Genomic DNA, 17,949 nt, shown 5'->3' with positions numbered 1-17,949 from the left:
AGCAAACTGTGCACAGTGGTAAAGCGGATGTGGTGCTGGATCTCATCTGCAGGTTGGCGCTCCTGTCGGTGCTCAAGCCTTCGTGGGAGATGCCCAATTCGGCAAAAGTGTGTTTTTAAACGTATTTGCTCAGCCCTGATTTCACAGAACACTTAAAGGGCCTGAATGGCGGCTGGTAGAGTATCATCATCATCATCATCTTAGCTGTGAGGAGCCTGGAAAGTGTATACAAATAAGTGAAGCCATTATGTGTCACAGTGGTGGGCAGGTGTGTTAACAGTGTTTGTGTATTCTGAAAGGAGAAGGGTTCGTGCTGGCGATCGCACAGGAGCCATCTTGTACTTCTCTCACTCCAGAATGTGCAGGTTTTTAAAACCTGGGTAAACCTGCTAAAAAGGTGACTGATTAACCAGGGGTCTTGTTTTCATCACTGCTGATTCAATGAAGCCAGTTAAGACCAGAGTCATTTGACCCGGCCGGGAATACGACTGCATCCATCCACGTTTCAGACATAAGCCAGATGTCAGTGGGTGTTTACACCAGTGGAAAAAGGGGTTTGCCTTCTGAAATGCACTAATATGAACAGAACAGATACCAAAGCAAAGAAGAGAAAGAAAAACAACTTCATTATCAGCTCAGGATGCAGTTCCTCCACGACATCTTTACATAGAAAACAGTTAAAATCTCAAATAAATATATATATATGATATTATAAAACAAAAAGTGCACTGGAAAGATAAATGAAATCCTCTTCAGTCTCAGAGAGTCACTGGGAGCTATCTTCCCTGCAGGTGAATCTCCTGATGGATTTTGAGGTTGCCCAGCACCGTGAAGCTTTTCCCACACTGCCCACAGCTGTACGGCTTCAGGCCGCTGTGGAAGCGCTCGTGTCTCGTGCAGTTGTCCTGCCTGGAGAACATCTTGCCGCAGATTGTGCAGCTGAACGGCCGCTCGCCCGTGTGCACGCTCTGGTGCGTCTTCAGCCGGGTCTTCTGGGTGAAAGACTTCCCACATTCCAGGCACCGGAAAGGTTTGAAGAGCTGGTGAGTGGCCTTGTGCTCCTCCAGCTGGGACAAGCGGGGGAAACCCTTGTTGCACACGGAGCAGATGAAGAGTTTCTGATTCCCTCTCCACACGTGCATGAGTCTTTTTGTTCTCAGGTTGTTTCTACTGAGGATGTGATCTTCTGTGGCTGCGGCCGACCTCGGCACAGGAGGGACAGCGGGTGAGCGCCCAGCCTGTTGCGGAGGAGACTGCAGACACTGGTTCTCTCCGGCTGCCGGGTGGGAGACCCGTCTCAATGGTTCATTACCCACAGACTGTGAAGTGATGCCCGCTGAGCACACAGGTTGAATCTCTGTCTCTACTTTTATCGGCACATTTGTCAAATCATCTTCCTGTGTTGCTGTTGGAGAGTTGAAGGAACTTTCTGTGTTTCTGTGAACAGAAAATTGCTCAGCGTGAGAGGGGAACATCTGCACGTGCTGCTGCTTGGCTACAGAGCTTTTCTCGAACATGCCACCAGCTGCAGGAGGCCAGATCGAGTCACTTCCCTCTCCCGCCTCAAAGCAAACGTTAGTCGCCACTGTTGCAGTGTTGTCTGTTGCTTCCTGGATCACGAGCTCCCCCGCTGGCTCGTGTTTCACCGCCGGCCTCATGTCGTCACCGTCTTGGTTGCAATGCCGATGCCTGCAGAGTGAATCAGCCGTCTTTGGTTCCAGATACCCTGCGCGTGTTTGCTCATCCTCTTTTTCATCTGCAAATCAAAATGTAAATTCAACGTTACCTCCACAAATTCAAAATCAACAAAGCAAGAACACAATTTACAACAAGAACAGAACAACCCCACGGGTATTTACTTAGCCTGTTTACCGGGAGGTGTCCGGGACTGACGAGGCATTCTGTGTAATTCTATATATTAATAGTTATTTATAATAAACTGTTATTATATATATATATATATATATACAGCCTCAATTACATTTCTTTGTCGACTGTTCTCAGTATCAGAAATGTTTTGCCTTCTTATTTAAGTGAGTAATACTGAGAACAGGAAACACTTGACTGAGGTCTTTAGGGAGATGAAGCTTCTTTTCTGTGAGGAAAGTTTAAATCAGACACAAGAGAGAATGTTTATCATCAGCATATATTACAAAGAAACGCACACAGAGTTGATTGTATCTCACTGTGAAGCAACACAAACAAAACATAAGGCAAAACTCATGAGGCGCCACATAGACTTGTTTCTTTTCTTTACATGGACACTGAATGCAGGGAAAGTGTGTAGATGCTACAGGGAGAAGCATCCTGAGGTAGAACACGTCCAGTGATCGTGACTTTCTCTCGAGACATGACCAGGAAAACACAGAGCTCTCAATCAAAGGGTTCAGAGATTAGACGAATATGAAAGGTGATCTTCCACCAGAGGTTTAAAAGAAGAAACCAGTCGTTGCAGATGGCTTTGACTCGTCTGGTTTTAGCCTCCATACTGGAATTACTGAAAGATCTCTGCCAGATGGTCGCTGGCTTTAATTCAGGCGAGTATGGAATCAGTAGGTCGCAAGTAATCTGCAGCGACACCGATAAAGCCTCAGACATGATCAATAGCATTTTAAATCCAGTTCTAAAAACATTAGTACAAAAACAACAGGAAGTGGCTTTGTGGGGGTTGTTTCACAGGAGTCAGTGATTAGTGTTGTTGCAGAATATTAGTCCGGATGAACTCATATTTGCTTCTTACAATGTGTGACAGTAATCTGAACAGTTTAAGTTAAATATATATATTGAATATTCAAATTAGAGACACAAAAATAAATACCTAAGCTTGTTATTGCAACATCAAATTCCTGCACAGGGTTTTAATGTAGGAAAACAGAGAACCTATGATAATAAACTGATAATAAATACATTTTGAAGTTTGAGTAGAAATGTCACCGAATGCAACAGGAGACCATAAACATCAGTGAAGAATCTCTACTTGTTTTCTATCACATAAGAAACGTGGATTATAATCTTGTGAGCTCTTAATCTGAGATATTTTAACTAAAGTCTGGGGACAGAACTAAAAACAGAACTAAAATTAATCAATGTTTCAAACCCGAATGCAAGAGGAGATGATAAAACCTCGTTATGAATGATTAATTCTGTTATATCGCGTAAGAAACGTGGGTTATGAACTGGTGAGTTCTTAATCTGAGAGTTTTTAGACGAGGTCTGGTGAGACGGAGCCTCCCACCTGTCGAGGGGACCTGGGTCCGGGCTGCCTGCTCCTCCTGCTCCTCCTCCTCCTCCTGCTCCTCCTCTGTGGTTCGGGTCTCGACCGCTTCCCGAGCTTTGCACAGCTCCACCTCCATCAGCTTCAGGCTCCTCTTCAGCTCCTGGATCTCCACGTCCCTCCGACACATCTCCAGCCGCAGCACCACCGTCCCGTCCTCCACCAGCTTCGAGATCTCGGCCACCGCAGCTTTCGCCAACACGTCCATGATGGCGGCGAGCTGCGAGCCGAAGGCGGAGGGGAACGTCATCCTGCCCCGGAGACGATCACGCGTCAAGGTTCAAGATTTATCCAACAACCTGCAGAGTTCGAGTCCCAGCGGTTGACCTGCCCTTTTATTTTGGTTTACTTCCGGGAACAGTAGAGGGAGGATGTGACGCTAAGAAAGTAAAGTTGTAACTTTCCTAAAAGACGCGAATCACAAAATTCTCCCCTGTGAGAAAATACAATAACATAAATACAAAAATGAAGTTCTCTTCATAGTTCCCCTCGAAATTTAACTGATAAAAAAATAAAAAATGTTGGTCTAAATTCACATAGAGATAGTTAAGTCATTAATTCAGAGACTTTTTCCCTCAAGTTCTTTATAATAAACAATAAAATGTGAAACTATTTACTTTTGTACATCCCTGTACGAAATGCTGCTAGAGAAAGATTAATAAAAATATATTTTAAACGCATCAAATAAAATTGAATAATCAGTTTATTTTCCAGATGTGTGATGTTTGTCGTGGGAAGGAACGTTTAAAAGAACTTTAACTTCAGTGAATATTACTTTGGATTTCCAGGCTCTATAATTCTTGTTCTATATGTGATACTTGTTCCAATTAAATTCAAATAAATAAAGTTCAGAAACAAAGTTGTGTGAAAATGTAAAAATAACAACAACAATCTTGAAAACATCATTTTATTCACATAATCCAAACACATTTCCTCAGACATCATATTTATCTTAAATGATACATTCCATCCATTATCCCCACTCTTTCAAATTTACCATTTAACTTTCTGGCATTTTCTTTATACAAATACAGTATACATAAATATAGATATACTGTATATATACATATACTTTATATAATTACAAAGTATTGTATAATTAGATAACTAGTGCTAACAAGAGTTAGATTTAAGTTTCAAATATTTTATTCTGATCTAATTCGAGTTATCCAATGTTGCAATGTTCTGTTTTCCAAAGACTCTATGAAAATTTGGTATTTAAATATATTAAAAAAATAACAATTTATCCAGATGGTTTGAATAATATTTCATATCTAACTTGTTATGGCAAAACTTCAGCTTTAATCCTGTCTCATTCGTGTTTTCTACAAGTTTCTATATTTTGTTTAAGGCACTATCAGGTAACTGCAGTTTTTCAATTATTCCTACCATATAATTGCATCAGTTCTAAATTGAGTCCAGTCAGGGACCTCCCCCGCCCCCATCTCATTCCCCAATATTTAAAACACCTACAAGTTTTCCGGCTGCACATCAAAGTTAGTTTGTGTCAGAAACACAACTCAAACATCATCTGACAGTCAATACAGTTGTTGTAATTTGTACTGAAATAAACAGAATTCAGTAAAAGAACGAGACAAACTTTTATGTCGTATGTAAAAAGAAAAAGAAAACCGTAAAAATCTGTTTAAATCTCGATACTGGCTCAGAGCACTTCGCCCCCCCGGTCCCTCGACCTCTCCTTCTCGCTCCCCCTCTCCTTCCCTCGCCTCATGGTTGCAATGGCGACGGCCTCATCGAAACACATGCTGACGGGACTGTTTCTGCTCGTGTCCTCCCCGTCCTTCCTCATCTCCATCTCCCTCCTGGCTCCGTCCTTCCCCTGCTCCCCTGCAATGACCCTCTCCTGCTCCGGCTGGACTCTCGGGGGGTTTTCTCCTCCTCCATCTGCACCTCCCTGCTCTCTCTGCAGTGGCTGCTGCTGCTGCTGGTGCTGGTGCTGCTGGTGCTGCTGGTGCTGCTGGTGGTGATGCTGCTGCTGCTGCTGCTGCTGCTGGTGCTGGTGCTGCTGGTGGTGCTGGTGGTGCTGCTCGTGGTGATGCTGCTGCTGCTGCTGCCGGAGGGTCATGGCGGTGAATCTGCAGTGCTGAGGCTTTGGGGGCACGACTGGCACAGCTCTCGCCTGGTAAACCTTTGGGTGTTGGGAGATAACCAGCTTCCTGCCAACTCCTCCTCCTCCTCCTCCTCCTCCTCCTCCTCCTCCTCCTCCTCCTCCTCCGCCTCCTTCTCCTTGGCTTCTGTCACTCTCCTCACACTTGAGGGTTTTGACATCAGACCTGGCGTTGGGAGTTGTTCTGCGTTGCTCATCAGCGGCCTCTTCATCGTTCGTCCTGTTTTCTTTCTCTCTTGTGGCCTCATCTTCTCTGTCGTGATGCTGACTCTCTTCAATGGCTGCCTCCTTCACCTGAAGTTTACTCGTCTCTTTCTCCTCAGACTCTCCGTGCATCTCTGTGAGCTTCTCGACCTCTATTCTACCTTCTGTCTTGTTTGTTCCTCCTTCATCCTCTTCTTCTCTTTTTTCTCCTGATCCCTTCACATCCCGCGCCTCCTGCTCCTCCTGCTCCTCCTGCTCCTCCTGCTTCTCCTGCTCCTCCTGCTCCTCCTGCTTCTCCTGTTCCTCCTGCTCCTCCTGCTCCTCCTGCTCCTCCTGCTCTCTAGCTCTCTCCCCCTCCATCAGAGCCTTCTCCCCCTCCTCGATCACTTCACATACCACATCCTCAAGTTCCTCCCAAACTTCTCTGCTACAAATGACACTATCCTCCTCTCTGCCACCTTCCTGTTTCTCTTCTTCATCACCAGCTGTTCCCTCTTCATCCTCTTCACTGGGGTTTTCCAACATGTTCTCATCCTCTTGATTTTTCTCCAGACCCATTTCTTGACATGTCGTCTCTGTCTCTTTTTCTACCCTCCGGTCCTCTGCCCTGTCAGTGTGTTTTTCTGCCTTCTCCTCTTCATCACAGGTTCCAGGATGACCTCCACTCTCCTCCATCCGACCATCACCCGTCTCCTGTGTGTAACAGGAATCTGTGTGACAAGGTGGATAATCAGTGGGAAGATTATCATCCTCTTCCTCCTCCTCCCCTTCCTCCTCCTCCTCTTCCTGCTCCTCTTCCTCCTCCTTCTCCTCCTCCTCCTCCTCCTCCTCAGCCTTGATAGTGATGAGTTTCTCTGTCTTCTCACAGCTGGATGTTGAGGGTTCGGAATCACACAGCTTTTCTTTGTCACTTTGAACTTCCTCCGTGATGTCGGGATCTTCTTCTGCTGCCAAACTGCAAATAGAACCAGTGACAAGCAGTTAAGAGATAACTGAGCATGAAGAAGAAGATAAACAGGTGAAGATTTGTAATATTAGATTTCACTGGACTTATTTAGAAAAGAGTGGATGCCCGTTTTTTTATGACATACATTTATGTAATTTTGGAATCTGTTTATTTTGTGTTATTTGTGGTAATTTTGTGTTGAGCCTCATATTCTATGTCAACAAGATTTTCTAGTTTACATTTTTAACAGTTACTTTGGGATGGCTGTGGCTCAGGGTGTAGAACGGGTTGTTCTCGAACCAGGAGGTCGTGGTTCAACACCAGTCTTCCCCATTCCATATGCTGAAGTGTCCTTGAGCAAGGTACTAAATGCTAATACATAATGTCACTGATATGACCTCAGATGATTTGTTACATGTATTTTGAGATATTTTTGAAAGTTGGAGATGTTGTCACCTTTGTTTTTCTGGTTGATCTTCTTGTTGATGATCTTCCTCTACTTCTTCGCTCTTCACTATCTGTTTTCCTTCTCCCTCCTCTTCATCCATCTCTTCTTCTCGCTCCTGGTCTCCGGGGGTCGGTTCTTTAGGGTGTGACGCCTCAGAATCATCAGAGCTTGGTGATTGGTCAACAGGAAGTCTACTGGCGTTATCAGTGTCCAGTTCATACCCGCTCAGATTTTTTAAAAGGAAATCAGCGGGGAGGCTTTTAGCGAACATGCATCCATCCTCGTCACTGCTGTAATCCTCCTCCTCACTGTGGTCTTCCTCCTCCTCCTCCTCCTCTTCAGAGCAGGACTCGTCCGGCCCGTCGATAGGTGAGGTCATATAAGGCAGGCTGAGGGATTTAGTGTGTCGCAGGTGCAGGTCGAGGCTCAGCGGCCTGTGAGGTTTGAACTCGGTTTGACTCCGGGTGCGTGTTTCAGGGCCCGGCTGCAGGTGCACATGTTGCACTGCAGGATCCGGGGGAGGCGGAGCTTGAACCATGACCTCATACTCGTCGTCTGAGTCACAAGGAGGCTCGACGGAGAACTCGTGCACCTGAGAGATGAAGAGAGAAGGGAGACAGAGAAAGAGAACATGTTCTTCATCAACAACTCCCGGCTCTCTGGCAATGGTGCTGTGTAGAATATACGACACAAACCTGATATGAGTTGCTGCTGTCCATGTGGTCCATGGGGCAGCAGTCCATGTGGTCCAGGAATTCAAAGTTATCCTGAACGTAGCCAGACATCCCCTGGTCGTCTCCCTCCGCCTCGGTCGAGTTCAAGATGTCGGACGCTTCGCGCAAACTAACATATTCCGGCTCGGTCACCTCTGGATGAGGATCAGCCAGTTCCATATCTTTCATATCTGTGAATGCAACACATGCTACGATCACAGAGGAGTTCACTAGAGACCGTACTGCACCAGCAACAGAATAAAGTCAAATTGAAAGAATACAGGGTTAAAAGAAACCAGTTCATTGCACATTACAAGTGTGTTACACATAACATTACATTGACCTTGAATGTCAATGTGATCCAGTGCCTGAACTGGCTGGACTTACCCTCGTAGTCACTGCTCCTGTCGTCCTGTTGGTCGTTTCTTGATGCATCTTCATCGTCTGTGTTGGCGTTGACTCGCTCTCTGGAAACACTTCGACCTACCATCACCAGCTCCGACTCCCCTCTACATCCTTTTCTCTCCTCTTCCTCCTTCTCGGCCTTTGCTCCCTCACTCTCCTCCTCGCCAACACCACCTTCCACCACTGTTTTCACCTCCACGTCCGCAACTCCTCCCCCGTCTGTCTGCTCCTTTCTAACCTTCCTGACTCCCTCCACCTTCATTTCCGTCCTCTTGATTTTCTTCCTCTCCCCTTTTCCTTCTCCCTCCTTTCCTTCCACCTTGTCCCCTCCATCCTTATCCCTGCCACGATGGATGACCCGGTCGCTCCCGCGCCCTTGCAGCACCCCCAATGCCAGGTTGGAGGTGATGTGTAGTGGCACAGTAACCATGGTGGGCCCTGTGATGTGCATGGCCGCTCTTCGACCTGCCTTGGTCGAGAGACCCGGGGATCTGGACTGGAGACCCTCACTGCCAGTGACCCCTAAGCCCTCAGGGTCGAGAGCAGTGTAGGTGCCCTGGGTCCCCCCGCTCACGCACCCGGTTCCTCTGCGGTACGTCACAGCGTATTCACTGCCCCCCATTCCACCAGGAGGTGCCGCGGCCTCTGAGCCCGGCTGTGGGGAGGAGGTGACGAGGGGAGACATGTTGGTGGAGGGAGGGGGCTGGGGAGGATGTTTGGAACCTGGAATATAAAACAGATAGAAATTAAACACAAAGGTCACGAATTCTACTTATGTTTAACTCACAAATCAGTTTCACAGTTGATTACATATATTATGACTTTTGTTTTTCAATATATTGTAATTGTAATAAGTTCACATTTATTGCATTTGATTTGTGAGGAGAGCAGCACCTTCATTTACATATGACTGGATACTGAGGGAGTCCATGCTTCTTGCTGGTCTCATGGCAGGTCTGTCTTTCTCTGAAACAAAAAAATATATAAATCTGTTATTCTATAAAACATCAAGAAATATTGGAACACATGGAAGATGATCAACATTAACATGACCCTCAAGCTATATATGTTATAAAGACAGAAACCAGGGTAGGCTTCATGGTCATGAGCAGGTTTTGTACCTTTAGCCGAGTGTTTGTTTCGTCTCCGTGTGTCCTGGAATCGTCCTCCGATGTTGAAGATGGACATCCACTTCCTGCCCTTCAGAGATCCTTTCCTCCTGAGGGAGCACAGACATGCACAGGTAGAGGCTTTGTATCTGATCTGTATTTCTCTGACACATTCCACATATATAGAATAATATCGTTTCTGTGTTTATCATTTCCATTTTGGATTCTCTTTCTTTTCTCATTTTATTCGTATTACATTTCTCCTTGTGCTACTACGTCTTTTTGCTGATGTTGTTGAACTGAATTGTGATGTAATGATTCTCCTGAGAAATGGACGCTCTCCTCACTTGTCTGTTCCCTCTATGATTGCATGGTAGGGTCTCATGGGTTGTGGGCCGTCTCCTGGGCTGATGTTCCCGTAGCTGTGGACAAGCCGAGTGGGAACAGACTTCAGAAACAGCTCATCCGGATTGGACGCTGTTGATGGAGAGGGGAGGGACTTCCTTCTCTCATCCGAATCACCTGAGTACAGCAGAAGAAAGAGATGAGGCCGAGGTAATCGCGTGTGTTTGTGTGTGTGTGTGTGTGTTTGTTTGCGTGTGTGACCCCTGACCTTCTTCAGGAAACAGCTGAGGAACGTGATTGAGGATGAACTCCACGACGATGGACTGAACCCTGACCTCCATGAAGGCTGCCGTGCCGTTAAACCCAGTCGACTCGATGTCCTTTGACCTTAAAACACAGATTGATCCATTGATTGATTGAGTGGCTTACAACTGATTATACTGGAAAATGCTGAAAGGAATTAATAATGAAATAAATAATCAAGATAGAGTCAAATCGAATGTGTATACAATGCAGACTTTAAACAGGCCACTGATATCAGCTCACCTGAGCAGATTGGGGGCCCAGACGATGGCGAGGTTCCTGGAGTGCATGTTGGTCTCTGAGGAATATGAAGCCATTTTGACGAGGTGCCGCATCAGGAACTCCAGAGTCCTGAGGAACAGAGTGAAGTCAGTGGAACCAGGAGTAACAGATCATCGCTCCTCTACTCGGAGGCAGAGAAACAAGCTGTGAACACGACACCGAGATAATGATTCATGTCAACAGTTATTCACAGTTACACAACCAGCAGTTCCTTTCTGGTCAACTGGGATATGTGTTCACTATTTTTCGGTGAGTCACGCGTTCACCTCTAGCTCAGTGCTTGTCTTGTATTTGGTGGTGAAGAGCTCGTGCTGGTCAAAAACTGCTAAAAGGCTAAGTCATGGCATGCAGGGTTTTCCCAGATTAAGATCTAAGGTCTAATGTGCATCTTCTTTTCCTATAAAATCTATCCATATGAGAAGTTTTAACCATATGAACAAACAGGCCGACTCTTCCCTGCATGTGTATTTTGTACAAACTAACTTTGAAGAGAAATTAAGTCACTAAAGTGTCTGGATATTCACTGGGTGTCAGCATTACTCAGCATGTTAGTTCATTTCCATCAGTACAAGAGGCCGTCAGTGTGCAGCACTGTACCTGTAATGTTGTGGTGGAAGTTCCTTCAGCACATCTCCTATCTTCACCAGCCTGTCCTCCTCCAACTGGATGGCAACAGCCTCCTGTCACACAGAGGGACCAGTTTAACCCACTGGGGATATTCCATCTGTAGGAAATCCTCCTTTGCATTTATCAGGTCCGTGCTGGTCTGTGTTCACTGGGAGGATCTGGACTTACTCTAATTTACTTTTACATACTGTCTTTGCAGAGGCGGTTCTATACACCCTTGTGATCTTTCTGAAACATTCCACCTACAAGGGGCACGGGGGGGGGGGGGGGGGCTGTGTCTGTGTGTCCGAGCTACTCACAGCGAACTTGTCGTACAGCTGGTACGTGAGCAGAGGGTTCGGCAGCTCCCTGAAATAAGCTTTGCACAGAGAGCTGATACAGTGGATGTCCTGCAGATACACATCCTTGTTCAGGTCTGGGTTCCCGTCACTCTCAAACTCCCCCCTGGTGCCGGGGGAACAGGAAGTGTTAACATTCACAGATAAAGGTTCAAGGAGAGCCACACACACCCATACACACACACATGCACACACAGGCACACACAACTTGCCTGAGTTTCTGGATGTTGGACGACACTCCAGACAACCTGTAGATTCCATCCACGATGCCATGATGCTCCACGAACTCACTGCAGATACGTAAGACCTGAGGAACTGTGTCCAATGACTCATGTTAATGACCCGGGTACAACATGATTCATTCAAAAACAACAAATATGAACACACATAGATTCTGATTGTTGTGTATCTACAATCTTTCATTCGTGCAGCATAGAAACCCAAATAGGCTTTGTTCCTGATTTCGCTATTGTCCTGTGTTAACACCTGAATGCCACATCCATGTAGATTAGCATTAGAGACAATATGGTGGTGCGCAGGTTTTTCATGTTCTTTTATTTAGATAATAATTTGTAAAGGAGCTTCGGGAGAATATACAATTAACTGAATGAAAATCCATTCCAGTAGACCTTGATTATTTTAACTTTAACTGTAAAATGTGATTAAATAGGTTACTCTGGATACACAGACTTTTCTATAAGACATAGTTATACACAAAGTTAGTGTCTGGAGCAGAAAACAACACAGTATATTGGAGTTGGACTGTTTCTGGGCCCGGGAGCCGTTTACTCACTCTCCTGAGAGGAGGCGTTCAGGTGCTCGAGCAGATCACATCCAAACACCTTCTCTTTGTTCCCTCCTCTTCTCCGAACCCTTCGCATCTCTTCCTGTCGGCAGTGTTCTCCTCACATCCAGACCGAGCCGCTCTGCTTGTCACCCGTCACACCGACTCCACCGGCTCTGGTTAACGTGGCAGTGCCGAGGTGGAGCACATCTCAGGGATCCGACCGAGCTGCTGCTTCCTCCACTTCAGTGCATGTTGTCGGCAGCTTCCTCTGTGAGCGGCGTTGCGTTGGAGTCGTTGTGTTAGGACATACTTTCATTTGTCGTCCTCTCTGCAACATGACAAATAACAAACATTCCTTTTTGTGTCTAAATCACTCTCCTCCAGAAGTCAAACAACAGGTGGCACAGAATCCTCGGTGCACGTACGTTGCTCTTCACTTCCCCCCCCAATGCACTCACATTATCCACGAATAAAAGGCCACACCCTTGCTTCTTTACTTCTCCTATTCAGAGAAGAGAGCCGCTGACTGTTTCACTCCACTCACACCATAATGTCACCCTGGACCGGTGGACACACAGAAACCTCAAATCTCGGACCCCCCCTCGCCCGAGGCCTGGGTTCACTACAGGCCGGCTCTGCTCAGACGCATGTCACAGCCATTGAGGCCTCTTGTTCACTGCAGCGGAAGTCGAGCCTGAGCACATAGACTCACACAGACATTCAAACTCTCTCCCCCATCCCCTCCATCGTCCTGACACCTGCCCCTGCTCTCCCTCAGTCCGGCCTCCCTCCCTCTCCGTCCACCTCCAGGATAGAGTTTCAAGTGTCGGGAGAAATGAACAAGTTAAGAAAGAAATGCGAGCGTTCCTACCTTCACTCTGCATCGGCACAAGAAGCAGCATATAATGATGACGCAAGAAACCACTAAACTTCCCCTGGTAACTTCCTGAGTGTGTCTCCTTCTCTCGTGCTTTCTCTCTGTGTGAGCCTCAAGGTTTCTTCGCCTCTGCCGATAGAGAAGAGAAACCAGTGCATCCATTTCCCATGTGTGTTATTCACCCTGACAACAAGAACACGGACAGTAGATGTACATGTAGGACAATACAGCCACGGACAAAGACTAATGTGTTTGGCTACGTACAAATTTTTATCACTAGATACTTATGGACAACACAGAGCCTGCAAAAGTACCACAAACTAAAACAAGGTACCTCACAGAAAGTACCACAAAGCATCAGAAGGTACCAAAGCAAACAGTCACTACAGTAAATAACACAAGTGACTTCAAAGTACCACCCGATCCCAGCAAATCACGACACAACAGAAAGTAGAAAATCGCACAGTATTGTACAACAGAGTTTACTGCAAAGACAAAACACCACAAAGCAAGACAAAAGAGGGTTAAAAGTACTCACCACAACTTATTACATATTTTCTTTATTTCTGGTGTTGACCCAGAACTCACTGGAGGGACGACATATTAAATATTGACTGGGAAAACCTCAGGAAGAGCTGGATTGTTTGGCTTTCAAAGGGGACGTCAGGGATTGAGGGACAATATTACTATGAAAAACTACTTCAGAATGAAAGATACAGTCGTAGTGTATACTTTTTACTATAAAGTTGAATATCTTAATACCTTTTTTGTGTTTTTGCAACATTCAGCCGCAGTGAACATCTGGAGTTCACTCTGGAGTATTTGATCGACTGAGATTGGAGTCTCTCATGCAGATTCAGGAGTTAATACTGGATGTTTTTACTTAGTCAGTATAGGTTCCTGTTAAAATGTGATTTCACAGCTCTCCAGAGTTCGCAGTATTTTGAGTAAGTGAAATGGCCACAGAAGCAGAACTACGCTAAAAATAACTACAGTTAATGGGCATATACTTAATTTATACATATACACAGAATATGTGTGTTGCATCTTTCTCCTGTTTACTTTCCTGCACTTATTTGCATCTGTGGGGAACAGCTTTGTCACTTCCTGTCACTTAATGCGCTCTGTGCTACTTGTGCTGACCTAATTTAGCTGTTGTCTGATCTTTAAGAAACTGGTGGCACTTTCTTATACGTATGTATTTTTTTTAAATAAATATTAATTCAAACTGGTGTCACTTATGAATGCAAAATATAATTTAAAATAAACTGAATTGAACAGCTTTTATTTTTATTAATTCATTTTTTACATTGATTTTGTGAAGCCCTTTTTTACCTTGTTTAGATAACTGCTATTTAAATAAAATTATAATATAATGTTATATAATGTCAATGGTACATGCGGAAATGTGATTTAAAGACAAATTATAATCATAATAATGATAATACAGGGTTTCATTAAATCAACAATAAATAATAATATTAATATGTATTTTAATAATACATTTATAAAAGAGGGAGGAATCATGTCAACTTTCTCTAAATAAATATTTTTAATATATTAGTCTTTTTGAATTTGAGTATACATTTGCTTTTGGGCATGTTTTCTAACGGTGCGCGTGTAGTTTCATATTTACGGTAACACTGCCACTGACGAAACGGGCAGCTGCTATGGTAACCTCGTTTTAACTTCCGGTACGTGCCAAGATGGCGGAAATGAAGCGGAACGAGAAACACGGTGTTTTTAAAAAGCGCACAGACTTTGAGACGTTTGCTTTATTCACGTTACAGAAGGTGTTAGAATGTTATTGATGTAAAAGGCCAGGCGGGGACAAACACCGCCCGTGCGAAGCGTAAGGGTGAATATTCCCTCATCCCTCGGTGCCATCCCCGGAAAACAACATCCGCGGAAAACAACATCCGGCTCCTGACGCTTCTGTGACCGGGACCCGTCCACGTTCTCCTCCTGGAGGAGTCACACGTTGAGCGATTTTCTGAAGCAGGAGGAGAAGGAGGTGAAGCCGGGAGACGATGGAGAGCTGTGGCTTCCAGAACCAGCTCCTCTCCGTCATGGAGGTGCTGGCCAAGGCGGCGGTTGAGGAGATCAACCGGCGAGTGGAGGACAGCTGCGCGGTGCTGCGGCTGGAGGTGAACCGGAGCAGGAGGGACATCGAGCTGCTGAAGAACAAGTGCGAGCTGATGGAGGCCGAGCTGAGGAGGAGCAGGCTGCGTGCCCGGAGGAGAGGTGAGGAGGTGGAGGAGGAAGAGGAGGAAGAGGAGGAGGAGGAGGAGGAGAGGTGAGGAGGAGCAGGCTGCGTGCCCGGAGGAGAGGTGAGGAGGTGGAGGAGAGGTTAGGAGGAGGAGGAGAGGTTAGGAGGAGGATGGGGAGGAAGAGGAGAGGTGAGGAGGGTGAGGTGAGGAAGAGGAGAGGGAGAGGAGGTGAGGAAGAGAGCTGAGGAGGAGCAGGCTGAGGGCCCGGAGGAGAGGTGAGGAGAGGTGGAGGAGAGGTGGTGAGGAGGAGGAGGAGGAGAGGTGAGGAGGAGAGTAACAGGCTGTGGGCCTGGAGGAGAGGTGAGTGGAGGGTGAGAGGTGAGGAGGAGGAGAGGATGAGCAGGCTGAATTGCCAGGAGGAAAGGTGTGGATGAAGTAGAGAGGTGAGGGGGAGGAGAGCTGACGAGGAGGATGGGGAGGGGGAGGAGAGCTGACGAGGAGGAGGAGAGGTGAGAAGGAGGAAAAGGAGAGGAGAGCGAGAGCTGAGGAGGAGCAGGCTGAGCATATCTATGACGAGAGTCCTCTCCATCAACTTGGTTTGTTTACTTGCTGAAACATCCTGTGTGTGTGTGTGTGTGTGTGTGTGTGTGTGTGTGTGTGTGTGTGTGTGTGTGTGTGTGTGTTTCTCCTCCAGCAGGGGACCGATGTTCTCCTGTGGTCAAAGTGATTCTCAGTAAACAAACTCAGATCATGGACTGGGACACACCGAGAGGAGCTGAGGCCTCACAGCAAACACTGCAGGTAAGAAGAGCACAGGAGAGAGAGAGAGAGAGAGAGAGAGAGAGAGAGAGAGAATAACGTCTGTGCTGGTGTTGCAGGGCACCGACCTGGAGGCTCCTGATGAAGCCCAACATGTGCAGATCAAAGAAGAGTGTGCAGAGGAGGACGAGTGGAGGAACGACACGGACGACAAACTGAGTGAGTGACTACACAAACTGCTGCTACACACACACAAAGATCCTCAGGGTTTCAATCACACGTCTACTTCCTCGTCTACTTCCTCGTCTACTTCCTCTCTCCTAACTGACTAACTGTCTAATTCATCTTTATTTGTTCCCTTCAGAGAACTGACGCTCACTCCTTTGTGTTTTTAGTTTCTGCAGCAGAACCGTCCCCGTGTTTCAAATCCTCGACACCTCAGCCGAGCGACGCCTTCGTGGATCACTACCTCTCAGCCGAGGACCCGGCGGAACCAGGACCTGAACCGGAACCGGCCGGGGGCGACGCTTTGCCACCGGAGCAGCAGCTGAGCGGCTCGGAACTGGTGGTGAAACACGAGAGGGAGGAAGAGCCGCTCGACTCGTGCCACGCGTCCGTGACGGTGGTCGATCCCGATCCGCTGTGGTTGTCCGGTCTGTGCGGGGACGCAGCCGATCCCAGCTTCTCCTACACGGCGGGGGGGCGGCTGGGGCCTCATTCAGAGGAGGTGGCGCCCAGAACTTACTCAGCAGGGAAGTCCCACTCCGTGCTGGTCCGAGTGAAAAGACGAGCGTCCAGGACGTTTGGATGTCGACGAGCAGGGGACGGACTCAACTCTCAGATCAACTCCCCGGATCACAGCTCCATCGCTCATCAGCACCAGCGCAGAGACGAGGACCCGAATCCAAACCCGGCCTCCTCCTCCTCCTCCTCCTCCTCCTCCCGCGGGGGCTTCAGCCTGGCGAGGAGGATGAGGACGCCCTGGAGGTCGGGCGTCGGCGAGAAGAGGTTCAGCTGCACCTTCTGCGACAAGAGCTTCATGAGGTTCAGCCAGCTGAAGGAGCACCTGAGGAGTCACACGGGCGAGAAGCCGTTCAGCTGCCTGCAGTGCGGCCGCAGCTTCACCAAGCAGTGCAACCTCATCCGCCACGCCGTGGTGCACAGCGGCGAGAAGCCGTACGAGTGCGCGCTGTGCGGGAAGTGCTTCACCCAGCGCTCCAGCCTCAAGTCCCACCAGAAGACGGCGCACTGAGCTCAACCGGGTCTTTTTATACACGTTCGATTCCCGTGTTCGTCACTTCAAGAAATGTTGTTTTTTTTTATACATAGTGATAAAACTGGTTTAATTGTCAAATTTGTCATTTCTATTGTTGTTGTACTCATTACGTTTGTTTACTATTATAACATATGATTTAATGTTGATGGTCTCGTGTTGTAGCTCCGTGGTTTAGTTGCGTCAGGAAACAATAACCTTCCTCTCATATTTTCTCACAGATCAAATGTTTTTCTTTTCGTCTGACAAAAGCCAAAGACATTTTATTTATTTATCATTCGTGACAGAGAAAAGCATCAAATCCTCACAAAGGAGAAGATGAAGCAGCAAATATTTGACAGACACATGTATTTAATTGATAAATGGACTAATCCTCACAGATCTAATTTAGATTAAAGGTTCAAACTGTGTCTTGTTTACTGTGTTTTCAACGTCTCGTAGCAGCCACTCGTCCTGTGTGTGTGTGTGTGTGTGTGTGTGTGTGTTAATCTGTTCAATGGGTTACACAACTTGTTAAATAAACAGGAAGTATGGTTAGAAGTGAACTGAAGCCAAATAGCTGCCTGACAGCTATATACGTTTACATTTCTAAACCCTGGTAAATGATCTAACGTTTATCCTGCTGTTCTTAAAGCCTTTGTCTCATAGTTCAACACTAAACCAACATTTGAGTGTTAACATGAGCTGCTTTCAATGAGTTTATTAAATTAAAATATTAAATCATTTAAATATTAGAGATGAAGAACTTAATTCAGCTTTTAAGATGATTGATTACATTAGACGACAAACATTTGTCATTCTTAGACATCTGTCAACATGTAGTGATGCTAAACGGGAAACTAAGGTAAAATGTCCTCAAGTTAAATTAACCATCTCATTGAAGAAAAGATTTTCAACAAACTTAACTGCAACAACCGATTA

At 46.3% G+C, this 17,949-nt stretch overlaps 3 protein-coding genes across 4 annotated transcripts; 1 reads left to right on the top strand and 2 right to left on the bottom strand.

Moving 5' to 3' along the window:
- Nucleotides 1–605: 605 nt before the first annotated feature.
- Nucleotides 606–3,623, bottom strand: LOC133968031 (zinc finger protein 287-like). Its single transcript, XM_062403833.1, has 2 exons — nt 3,236–3,623; nt 606–1,756 (listed from the first exon to the last, which is right to left on the bottom strand). Exons 1-2 carry the CDS (start codon nt 3,522–3,524, stop codon nt 777–779), a joined length of 1,269 nt encoding a protein of 422 aa, XP_062259817.1. The 5' UTR covers nt 3,525–3,623; the 3' UTR covers nt 606–776.
- A 544-nt stretch (nt 3,624–4,167) lies between these two features.
- Nucleotides 4,168–12,876, bottom strand: si:dkeyp-68b7.12 (rho GTPase-activating protein 30). Its single transcript, XM_062403772.1, has 14 exons — nt 12,781–12,876; nt 11,916–12,237; nt 11,335–11,437; nt 11,084–11,228; nt 10,755–10,837; nt 10,119–10,226; nt 9,841–9,959; nt 9,575–9,749; nt 9,240–9,337; nt 9,013–9,084; nt 8,101–8,841; nt 7,696–7,904; nt 7,009–7,592; nt 4,168–6,561 (listed from the first exon to the last, which is right to left on the bottom strand). Exons 2-14 carry the CDS (start codon nt 12,001–12,003, stop codon nt 4,938–4,940), a joined length of 4,149 nt encoding a protein of 1,382 aa, XP_062259756.1. The 5' UTR covers nt 12,004–12,237; nt 12,781–12,876; the 3' UTR covers nt 4,168–4,937.
- A 1,616-nt stretch (nt 12,877–14,492) lies between these two features.
- Nucleotides 14,493–17,438, top strand: si:ch211-155e24.3 (uncharacterized protein LOC100150696 homolog). 2 transcript variants are annotated; one of them, XM_062403832.1, is made up of 4 exons: nt 14,493–15,030; nt 15,694–15,797; nt 15,875–15,974; nt 16,151–17,438. In XM_062403832.1, exons 1-4 carry the CDS (start codon nt 14,817–14,819, stop codon nt 17,005–17,007), a joined length of 1,275 nt encoding a protein of 424 aa, XP_062259816.1. In that variant the 5' UTR covers nt 14,493–14,816; the 3' UTR covers nt 17,008–17,438. The 2 variants fall into 2 exon arrangements, with proteins under 2 accessions (XP_062259816.1, XP_062259815.1); XM_062403831.1 differs by having other exon boundaries at nt 15,691–15,797.
- The last annotated feature ends 511 nt before the right edge of the window (nt 17,439–17,949 follow it).

Source organism: Platichthys flesus, chromosome 14, assembly GCF_949316205.1.
Source record: "Platichthys flesus chromosome 14, fPlaFle2.1, whole genome shotgun sequence".
Classification (NCBI taxonomy): Eukaryota; Metazoa; Chordata; class Actinopteri; order Pleuronectiformes; family Pleuronectidae; genus Platichthys; species Platichthys flesus.
The sequence above is the reverse complement of the archived record's forward strand: the minus strand, read 5'-3'. Positions and strand labels throughout refer to the sequence as shown.

Bases quoted from the DNA above. Each gene is read 5' to 3' on its own strand.
- si:dkeyp-68b7.12 (XM_062403772.1), bottom strand. From the start codon at position 12,003: ATGCGAAGGGTTCGGAGAAGAGGAGGGAACAAAGAGAAGGTGTTTGGA. The intron at 11,229-11,334 runs GCAAGTTGTGTG...CCCCGGCACCAG, and splicing joins TCCAACATCCAGAAACTCAG to GGGGGAGTTTGAGAGTGACG. The intron at 7,593-7,695 runs GTTTGTGTCGTA...TTCATCTCTCAG, and splicing joins ACAGCAGCAACTCATATCAG to GTGCACGAGTTCTCCGTCGA.
- LOC133968031 (XM_062403833.1), bottom strand. From the start codon at position 3,524: ATGACGTTCCCCTCCGCCTTCGGCTCGCAGCTCGCCGCCATCATGGAC. The intron at 1,757-3,235 runs GTGGGAGGCTCC...TTTGATTTGCAG, and splicing joins GACCCAGGTCCCCTCGACAG to ATGAAAAAGAGGATGAGCAA.
- si:ch211-155e24.3 (XM_062403831.1), top strand. From the start codon at position 14,817: ATGGAGAGCTGTGGCTTCCAGAACCAGCTCCTCTCCGTCATGGAGGTG. The intron at 15,031-15,690 runs GTGAGGAGGTGG...TTTCTCCTCCAG, and splicing joins GCTGCGTGCCCGGAGGAGAG to CAGGGGACCGATGTTCTCCT. The intron at 15,975-16,150 runs GTGAGTGACTAC...TTGTGTTTTTAG, and splicing joins CGACACGGACGACAAACTGA to TTTCTGCAGCAGAACCGTCC.